Source organism: Plecotus auritus (genome assembly GCF_963455305.1).
Source record: "Plecotus auritus genome assembly, chromosome: 1".
NCBI classification, from domain to species: Eukaryota; Metazoa; Chordata; class Mammalia; order Chiroptera; family Vespertilionidae; genus Plecotus; species Plecotus auritus.
In genome coordinates this window covers 115809932-115820568 of record NC_137770.1, presented here as the reverse complement: position 1 = coordinate 115820568, position 10637 = coordinate 115809932, and the positions used below count along the sequence as shown (strand labels likewise).

The window sequence follows — 10637 nt, the reverse complement described above, 5'->3', positions numbered from 1 at the left end:
CTGGGGCCCTGGAGGGCTTGAAGCCTTTTCACAGTGATGGCGGAGAAGCGGCCACAGGGCACCCTGGGGCCTGTGATGTACAGCAAGCTGCCCCGTCTAGAGGTCAACTCAGGACCCGGGCACAGCTTGGGCCCCTCTGCTGCTAACCAGGACCCCTGCAATTACAAGGGTGCCTACTTCTCCTGCTCCATGGGGGGTGTTCCCCAAACAGGGTCTGGACAGTTGGCATCCTGGACCCCATACCCACCCTTGTATCCTACCAGCATAGCAGGACCCCCACTTCAAGAAGACAACCTGTTGACCAGCTGCCTGCTCTATCGCCCACCAGCAGGAAGCTCTGAGAAGGTGCAGGACTCTGGCCCTGTTGAGCTCCTGCCCTTTAGTCCCCAGACTCATTCCTACTCAGGCCCACCACTGGCAGCACCCAAACCTGTCTACCGCAGCCCTCTGTGTTATGGGCTCTCAACTTGCCTGGGGGACGGAGCAGCGAAGAGGTCACTGGATGTTGACTGGACACTGGTAACTGGGGCCCTATTACCCCCAGCCAACCCACATTGTTCTCTGACTCTGGCTCCTGGCAAAGGCCAGTCCCTGGATAGTACCTTCTTACGTGGGGTGCCAGTTGGGGGATCTGGCAAAGACTCCTCAGGGAGTTTTTCCCCTCACCAGGCATTCCTGGACAAATATCAGACCAGCCACAGCACAGGCTTCTTAGCCTCCAAGTATGCAGGTTCTTACCCTGGAAACCCCAAGCAGGGATTGTCCGAGGGACCCCCCAATCCTTGGACCCAGCTGGCTCAACCCCTGGGCTCAGCCCATCAGGATACAGTGCCCTCCCCTTACCCACTGCCCCACCCTCCACAGGCTCTGTCTTGCCCTCCAGCCTGTCACTATCCAGAGAAGCAGAGCAGCTACAGCTCAGTGCCCCCACCGCAGCCTCTGGGAGCCCACAAGGGAGTTGGGTACCTAACTGGTGGGCTGAATAGCCCCTACCTGAGGCAGCAGACAGCCCAGGCACCCTGTATGCCCCCAGTGGGGCTGGACATGTATTCCTACCCCTCTGTGCCCCTCCCAGTTCCCTCACCAGGCCTCAAGCTGGAGCCACCTCTCACTCCACGGTGCCCACTAGACTTTGCCTCCCAGCCACTGGGCTTTCCTTATGCACGGGATGACCTCTCTTTCTATGGAGCATCCCCGGGGCTCAGAGGGACACTGCCTTCCCAGAACAGTGTTCAGGCTATGCCACAGCCCAGTGCCTTCCAGCGAACATGCCAGCCTTTGCCTGCCAGTCGGCCGTGCCCAGAGCCTGTGAAGCCTGTAGAGAAGCCAGCGCAGGAAGCTGAGGAGACCATATGGCTGCCCAGCTGCAGGAAAGAACAGCTCAATGAGCACCCTGGGGCACCCATTGTTATCGGAGATAGTCCAGATCCCCGCACCCCACCAGCACTCCCACCTTGTGGCCAAGAGCACCGATCTCTTCCACAGAACCAGAACACACGGCCCCCTGGCTCTCCACCCATGCCCATTATTGACAATGTCTTCAGCCTGGCCCCCTACCGTGACTATCTGGATGTGCAGACACCTGAGCCTGACCCAGCCCCCAAGGACAGCCATGATGACTCCAAGGGAACCTTGTCTACCCAGGAGGCCCCTTTAGGGGTGCATTGCCCACTTAGGGAAGAAGTAGCACTGGACTTGAGGGTGAAGAAGCCCATGACAGAGTCTCTTCCTATCAAGGTCCCTAGTCCTAGGGTGCACTCCAAGCTCCCTGGGGTGTCAATGACCTCAGAGACCACCCCAAAAACCAACTTCCACAGTTCCGTGGCCTTCATGTTCCGAAAATTCAAGATCCTCCGGCCAGCACCCTTGTCTGCAGCCATGGTCCCATCTGTGCCCACCTCGGTCCCTGCCTCTGACCAGCCTGTACCCACCCCTACATCTGTGCCCACTAGGCTACAGATTCTCAAACAGCCCTTGCCTGTGGCCTGCTTTGATCTGGCACTGCCCAGTCTTCCAGGTATATCTGTGGTCAGCCCAGCACCTGCTCTGTCTCCATCACCTGCTCCAGCTCGGGCTCCAACTCCAGCTACTACCCCTGTCACAGTGGATTCCCCAGAGCAACACTTTGCAGGACTGCATGAGTCCCTGTGTGATGCCATCTCAGGCTCAGTGGCCCACTCCCCACCCGAGAAGCTGCGTGAATGGCTTGAGATGGCTGGGCCTTGGGGCCGGGCAGCATGGCAGGACGGGCAGGCTGTGCAGGGGCTGTTGGGCAAGCTGCTATCCCAGTTGCAGCGCTTTGTGTGCACGCAGCAGTGCCCCTTCCCTCACGTGGTGCGGGCCGGCGCCATCTTCGTGCCCATCCACCTGGTAAAGGAGCGGCTCTTCCCTGGGCTGCCAGCAGCCTCTGTGGACCACGTGCTACAGGAGCACCGAGTGGAGCTCCGGCCCACCACACTGTCGGAGGAGAGGGTGCTGCGGGGGCGAGCCTTGCGCGGCTGCACCTCACGCATGCTGAAGTTGCTGGCACTGCGCCAGCTGCCTGACATATACCCTGACCTGCTGGGTCTGCAGTGGCACGACTGTGTACGCCGCCAGTTGGGTGAGCATGGGGCAGCCCCAGTTGCCACCGGAGCTGTGTGCACGAGTGACAGGTGTGTGGGCGCTCACAGCCAGGGGCTTAGGGATTCCTGGGCCTCTGGGGAGTGGCTAATCTTCCAGGGTGGGCTCTGTGACCCTCCCACCCCCATTCTTCATCCCCAGCATCAATGAGAGCCTTCATAGGCTCCTTTATAAGCCTCTGAACACACCAATTACTCTGCATGGAAATGCTTTCTTGGCCATCCTGGTACTGTGCCCCTCTGGATCCACCCCTCTGCTGTGCCTTCTCTGCCTTTGCTGCAGGCTTCTCTGGAGCTCTGCCCAGGCCCTATTTGTTATCTGAGGTCATTTCCCATGTGTGTCCCGCCCAGCCTCCCCTCTTCTGAGCTCCATCCTCAAATAACCCGCTGCATGCTGGACTTCTGTACCTGGTGACTCTCTGACCCTTAACTCCTCCCAAGCCACAGTCATGAGCTTTCTCCTAAGCTCATTTCACACGTGGAACAGCACCTTCACTCACCCAGTGCCTCATTCCTGAAACCCAGCAGGGATCTTACCGCCCCCCCTCCCCCCCCGCAATACTGTGGTCTTCTGAATGTACAGTTTTCAGTCTTCCCAGGTGTGTACATTCATGGAAGTGTCCCAATAAGTTGGAACCTTGTTTTGAAGTTTGCTTTTCCCAACTAACTTATGCACACTGCCCACCAGCATGCTCTCTTTATTCTGGAGCATTATCTGATCAGTTCAGGTAGCTAGACCTCACCCTTGGGGACTTCTGCATGTCACATGGTGTGTACCTACTCATTTCTGCCACAACTTTGGTGACGGTGCCCAGTGATGTCTGTTGCCTCTCCTACTCCAGGAGTTCTGGCATCGAGGCCTGCTGTCTCCTTGCTCTCCTGCCTTCTCACCACCAAGCTGCAATGTGAGCTGTGTCTCCTTAGAACTGTTTCTTGCCCCCTCCCTGTCCTGGCAGCCTTGCCCTGGGCTCTTACCTGGTCCAGGCTCCAGGTCGGGTGGAGAAGGGGCTGAGGCAATAAGGGGCAGATGTGGAGCTTGGCGCCTGGGTGATAGGCATTGTTGACCCCTGAGCACTTAAGAAACTGGGGCATTGGACCTAATGGAGCACAAAGAATGTTAGTGGGAGCTTTCTACTCGGAGTGTGGGAGGGTGTCAGCATGATGCAGTTGGGCTGTCTGGGGCCCAGAGACGGGTTTATTTTTCCTGGGCTGCCGGCTGGAGAGTTGGGCTCAGGCACTTCACAGTCACCTCCTGCCCTGACTGGTGTGCAAGAGTCTGGAACCTGGTGAGAAAATGACTGCGGCCCAGTTTCCTGTGGTTAGCTAGATTTTTAGTATGCCTGTCCCCATGCCTTCCCTGAACTTTGGGTCCTTCCCCCCATCTTTGGGGTGCCGGTCTTCTGTGGTGTCCTTAAGACAATGCTCCCCTGGCAGCCTCTCTTCAAGTAGGTATGCTGTTGGTCAGGAGCCCCCTCCATGCCCCCTGCTGCTCCCTTCACCCCCTTCCCTCTGGGCATTGTTTTCAGGGCAGTCCCTGCCTGAGCTTGGGCTCCTGCTCTGGTAGCAGTGTGGCAGAACAATGATGGCACTCCGTGTAGCCCAACCCGCTGTCACCCCTTTCCTCTTTCCTTGCACCCAAACAGCTTCTTCCGAGTCGTGCTCTCATCAGGTAGAGCTCTGGCGTTACCTGGGGAGAAGCACGCCCTTGGCTTAATGGTCTGGCCAGCAGGCACATGCAGGGAAGAAGGGTCATGATTTCTTTGGCCCTGCTGGGGCTGTCCTGGCCTGGGACAGTGGAATCACTAGTCTAGATGGCTTTGGAGGCCAGAAGATAGGACATGAGGGTGTTGGTGTCTGTAGCATGACTGTGTGTTTATTTTCCAGGTGACTTTGATACTGAGGCTGGATTTGTGCCCTCCTCAGAAGCCATCATGGCCAGAGATGAGCCAGAGAGCCTGTGCCTGGCTCAGAAATCACCCATCCCCAAGGCCAGGAAGCCGGGGAGGAAGCTACCGACTCTTGGCCGGGAGAAAGCAGAGGCAACTGCTGGGGGCGGGTCCTGTGCCTCACCTGGCCCCCATGCCAGCACCAGCCCCACAGTGAGGGCTCACTGCTGAAGCCTGCTGGAAACTGCCTGGCTTACTGGCCTGGCACTTCCCACTTGGGGCCACAAGGCCTCAGGAGCAGCCCGGCCCTCACCTGCCCCAAGCTGTTGGGTGGCCAGAGCCATCACCTGTAGCTCTGGTGGCTGGTGCTGTTTGGATAGCTACTGTCTGATAATCACCAGGCCAGGAGTGGACATGCCCTTGGAGTTTCTCTAGTTCTTACCCTGCCCTCCTCCCCAAGCTGGGCTGAGAGTCCCTGAGCTTTTAGCTTGAGGTCCTTTATTAGAAAGGACGTGTGGGCTTGGGAGCTCCACCAGCTTAGGCTCGGATCTGGCTCCTCTGTTTCTTGCTGTGTAACTGAGCAAGTCACTTCCTCTCTGGAGCCCTTATTTACCCATTTGTAAAACAGGACAATGCAGCCTACCTCACAGGTGTGGGGGGATACCTGACACACACCAGTTATGGTTTGCTCTGCTCCCTCCACAGGACAGGGGCCCAGATCCCAGCCAGTGCCTGGAATTTGAGGCTGAGGCAAACAGAACCTTCCTCAGAAAGTCTTACTGTGTCATAAAACTTGGTTATCTTGGAGTGATAGAGTGTATATGATGCCCATGCTTTCTAGAGTCATCCCCCAGGAACACTTGGGGCTACAGCCCCAGTGTTTGGGGTATGGCCCTAAAACCCAGCCTGTAACTCCCTGAGGGAGCCTGCCCTTCCCCTTCTGTGCTTCAGGGGTGCAGGGATACAGCCTGGGGCTGGCATCTTTGTTCTGGGCCTGCTGCTCTTACCCTGGGAGGTCCCAGGCCTGTCCTAAATTGACACCAGTGACTTCCCTGAGCTACCAACCTCTCCCAGTGCATTATCCCAAGGAAGTTGTGTGTTTGCTAGGAGCCAGGCAGCTGCAGGGACTAGAAAGGGCAGGCTGGGTGACAGCTCAGTCCTGGAAGATCTCTGAAGATGTGGACCTGGAGCCCCATCAGCCAGGCCTACTGTGGGTTACCTCCTTGAGCCCAGAGGCTGGCAAGCTGAGCCCTTGGCCTAGTTAAGGTCTGTAATAAGGCTGTGGTCCCTGGAGGCAGGCCATAAACATTAAAGCATTTGGGTTATTTTGGATCTGGGACCTGGCTGGCTGTGTGTTTGGGGGTTGTAGGTTTAGTATGTCATCACCAGGTGCTTAGCTCTTCACTGAAGGGCTGCAGCTGTCCCTACTCTCAGCCCAGAAGGCTCTCTAGCAACCTTGTCCCAGCTAGCTCTAGCCATGTGGGCCCTTGTCACAAGCTCACTGGGCAGCCACTTCCCTGCTCAGGAAAGCCCCGAGACCCTTCTGGGTTTTTGGTGGTTGCTGGTCTATAGTCCACTGTCCTGTGAGAAATGCTGGTCGCCAGATCCCAACACACATCCCTCAGGACCAAGGAGGTGGCTGCTTCCCATGGCAAACTGTCCTGGGAACACCAAGGTCTAAGAACAGAACTGTTCTCCACTCCCCATGCTGGTGATTTAGCTTGTTGAGGGACAGCCCCTCCCACACCTTTTTTTTCCTCGCAGAGGGTATTTTTTCCATTGATTTTTTTTTTTTTTTAGAGTGGAAGAGGGGGGGGGGGGAAGGGGAAGAGAACATCCATGTGAGAGAGGCACCTCCATTGGTTGCTTTCCGCATGAGCCTGATGGGTAGGGATTGAACCTGCAACCCAGCTATGTGCCCCTGATTAGTAATTGAACCCTCTACCCTCCAGTGTGCAGGTTGATGGTCTAACCACTGAGAACACCTGCCAGGGCCCCTCTCACACTAGTGGGCTCTATTTCTACAGAGGTTCTCAGTTGTTGAGGTGGCTTCCTGGATGTTTCCATTCCAGCTGCTCCAGGACCAGGCCAGTAGGGCTGGTCAGACCTGCCCAGGATTGACCCTAACTTTGTGGGTTACACTGAGCTGTTATACCATCCTTCCTGTACACAAACTACATTGTGGCTCCTACAGCTAGAGCCTGGTCTTGTACAGGACGAGGTTTGGAGTGGCAGCACTCAGCGGCAGTAATGGACAGGCTGGAAGATAGGCAACTCCAACACTGGTCACCACAGTGACAACCTGGGGGAAGGATGCTAGTCGGGATGAGAAGGTAACATGGGCCCCAGAAGAGTTGCTGCCTAAATTGGGCCTTGAAGACCAGCAGGACAAGGTGGGTAAAAGGTGTGAAGTGCAGTGTGAGTTGAACAGCATGTACAAAGGCTTAGAGGAGTGTTTGGGAAAGGGAAATATTCTTGTAAGTCGGGTACAGGAAACTCAACAGGAGGGGTGGGGCCAGAAAACATGGTTCCAAGTCCAGCTTTTTGCACATCAACTCATTCAGTCCTGGAACCTGGAGAATAGGGGTGTGGGGGGGGAGGGGAGACCATGTTGGCTACAGAAAACAAGTGTAGAGAGAATTATGGCTACTTACATAGGAAAAGGGATTGTGACAAGTGGAATTGCTCTGAATCCCCAGGCTAAGGACACCCTCACCCATCTCACTGCCAGGGCCTTGCTGGATTTGGCTATTTCTTAGCTTTCTCTTTTCCTTCCTTTTTCCTCCCTCACACTCTTTGCACACCTGTTGTGCTCCTGCTCCCAGGCAGGATCTGAGGCTTCTGCATAGGCAGGGCTGCTCAGCACTACACCCATCTATTCACTGTGTCCTAGAGAACCATAATGGTGCAAAACCTGGGTGAGAGTCGTGTGGAGCTGCATATGGTGGGGAGAGGTGGCTGCTCCCCATGGCAAACTGTCCTGGGAGCCCCAGTCTGAGGGGAGAGAAGACAGTGTCCGAGGAGCCCCAGCCCTCACAGTTTCACAAAGCCTGTTCCGTTCTTTGGTAAGTGTTGATGTCTAAGCTGAGGGCAAGGAAGGTGTGTGTGTAGGGAACCAGGTGTGCTGGTAACCCCACCCCTCAAGTAAAGGAATAGGGCCCCCTCAGCCTTGGTTGAATGTGGCTCTCTGGCCCCACAGTTCCCCCTGTGATCATCCAAGGCTTCTGGGCAGGGTTGCACCCAAGCAGGACTTCTCAAACAAAATAACCTGGAAAATGGTTTCCAGGGCCCCATCGAGAACTAGCTTAGGCAGAGCCCAGGAATATGGGTTTTAATCAAACTGCTTAAGTGATTCTAAGGTGTTTAGGGACCATAGTTTGAGCAACACGGATCATCCCCACTAGGTTACAGATGGGGAAACAGAGGTCCAGGAACTTGCTGATGTTCACATCAAGTAAGGGGCTGTGTCAAGACTTGAATCAGTCCACAAGGCTCTGAAATGTCTGCACCTGGTTCGGCTCTACTTCTATTGCCTCGCCCAGACCTGCCCTGGCTGGGCTTGCTCTCTGCCTCAGGTGACTTATGGGTCTCTGGCCCTAATTTAATCAGGAGGGTGGCGCTCAAGGATCCAGCTTGAGTGAAGCCCTGCCTCCTGGCTGCCCCACTTGGCACCATGGCCCAGTGCAAAAGGTTGAGGGGCCCAACCAGCAGGCTTTGTGCCAGGAGTTAGGCCTGAAAGATGAGTGAGAAGACAGCTCTAGAAAGAAGAGAGCAGGGCTATGTCTGCGGGTGATTATCAGCACCTGTGATAACCTCCAGGTGCTTCCTGCCCTGCCTTGTTCTCAATGAGGGGTTGAGGTGAATAGGCTGAGTGTCCCTCAACTCCCTCAGGAATCGAGCAGGGCCCAACTCTGATTTCACTGACTGTGCCTCTTCTGACCCCGCAGCCCCCTGATAAGACAAGTGGTGCCTCTATCCATGGGGCAGCTTTCGAGCTCAGTCTAATGCCCCTGAGGCCTGGGCTCCCTCAACGTGGGTACTTCTTCAGTAAGTGTGGGTATGAGTGAAGCTGTGGGCACACTACAGCCTGTGGGCACTGGGCCTGCTTCTGACCTCTATTCTCCAGGCCATGTCCGTAGCAGTTCCCTCAGTCCTCACCCTCAAAGAGGAGCATCCAGCCCAACCTCGTGCCCCAGAGCAGAGAAAGTCATTGCAGAGCACTTCCTATTTCTCCTTGTCTGGAAGCAGGACGGACTAGACTGGGGCTGGCAGGCAGATGGGGAGCTCGACGGGTACACTGCCATCTCTGTAGGGACACCAACCCTGAATATTCTGACCACTGCTCCCTTGAAGGCTCCTGCCTCAGTGGAGGTATCCACCCCATCTGATACCCCAGCGTTAGCCTGTTCTGGTGACTGTGCCTCCAGGACCCCTGCCTCTGTCCTAGTAGCCCTAAAATCTCGGGGCAGTGAGAATGGGGTAGGTAGGCTCCTGGAAGGAGGTGTTGAGGCCTTGAGTCCCTTGGAAGGACCTTAAGCAGCCACTCATGATTACCAGGCCTCCCGGAGGTGCCAGGGCACCGTGGAGCTTGCTTCAAGGGCTCGCATCCTCTGCTTCATCAGCTATTCTCCAGAGGCCACCCATGTCCTTTCCTGTGCCACACCAGCACAACCAAGGGTTCGGCAAGCCTGAGGGAGGGTGGTGAAGGATGAAGAAAAGACAGACTAAGAGAATAATCTGGATCTAGGTGGATCTTCCTGTGCCTGGCTGAGGCCACAGAGAAAAGATCCAGATGGCAAGCTGAGCCTTTATTTTATAGTCAGAGGTAAACAAGGTAGTGGTCATCATAGTTACAATGTTATTATGAGTTTCACTTGTTTTGGCAGCACTTGCTGCACCTCCCACAGCCCATTAGCTACCCAGGAAGGATCTAGGGGGCGTCATAAGGTCAAGCTTAATTATGCTAAGAGGGCTGTGCCCTCTAAACTGGGACTTGTTTGTGGCTTTGCCAACAGGTGAGTCCGAGGCTTAACCCTATAGCCACTCCCTACACTTTCCACCGCATCTTTGTCGTCAGAACTGCAAGCTCAAGTTGGACCTCGAGAAAGACCACTTCATGTAACTTCCCTGGCAGGGCAACCTTTCCCCATCTTGGGGACAGCTCATTCCAAGGTGCAGAAGTGTGAGCCAAGTAGTTTGTGAGGGTGATTTTACCACCTGCACAATTTATTTTCTTTGGGGGAGAGCAGAGGGCCTCATAGGTTGAAAGGATGACTTGTCAGAGGCCGGGAGAAATGTGAGGAAGGTGCGATAGAGCCGTTAGCTGTAGGATTAATGTTGGATGACTACTATGTGCAAATATTCCAGTGCTCAACCCATTTACTGGTTTTCTTGGCCTCTCTACTGTAGCAGGAAACTTACATTAGTTATTTATTCCCAGCTTCCCCTGCCTAAATCTGCATAATCTGATTTTAGTTCCTTTGTATAATCTCAAGAGAGTAGTTATTTTTTATTATTTTAAATATATTTTTGATTTTAGAGAGTGAGGGATAGAGAGATAGAAACATCTATTGGCTGCCTCCTGCATGCCCTCTACTGAGGATCCCGCCCCCAACCCAGGAATGTGCCCTGACTGGGAATGAACCAATGACATATTGGTTCTTAGTTTGATGCTCAACCACTGAGACATACGAGCCAGGCTCAAGAGGTTGGTTTTAATGAAAAAAATTTTTAGGCAAAAGCAAAGTTTATTGAGATATAAACAGACTCCCTCTAGCCCAAGTGGGTTTCCCATGAAATATTTAAATGCAAATATGTTTTGTAAAACTACATATAGCCCAGCCAGCATGGCTTAGTGATGGAGCGTCGACCTCTGAACCAGGAGGTCATGGTTCAATTCCTGGTCAGGACAGATACCCAGGTTACGGGCTCAATCCCCAGTGTGGAGCATGCAGAAAGCAGCTGATTAATGATTCTCTCTCATCATTAATGTTTCTATCTCTCTCTCCTTCTCCCTCTCCCTTCCTCTCTGAAATCAATTAATTAAATAAAAATGACATATAATTTGCCCTAATTTCCCCCCATAATTTGTTGCTTAACTGTTAAGTTCAGTAATTACAAAACTGATGAA

At 54.4% G+C, this 10637-nt stretch overlaps 1 protein-coding gene across 2 annotated transcripts; it reads left to right on the top strand.

Moving 5' to 3' along the window:
• Positions 1 to 5844, top strand: LOC308243246 (uncharacterized protein C15orf39 homolog). 2 transcript variants are annotated; one of them, XM_080658631.1, is made up of 2 exons: positions 1 to 2017; positions 4506 to 5844. In XM_080658631.1, the coding sequence occupies exons 1-2, from the start codon at positions 37 to 39 to the stop codon at positions 4736 to 4738; spliced, it is 2214 nt and encodes a 737-aa protein (XP_080514757.1). In that variant the 5' UTR covers positions 1 to 36; the 3' UTR covers positions 4739 to 5844. The 2 variants fall into 2 exon arrangements, with proteins under 2 accessions (XP_080514757.1, XP_080514756.1); XM_080658630.1 differs by having other exon boundaries at positions 1 to 2654; positions 4506 to 5838.
• The last annotated feature ends 4793 nt before the right edge of the window (positions 5845 to 10637 follow it).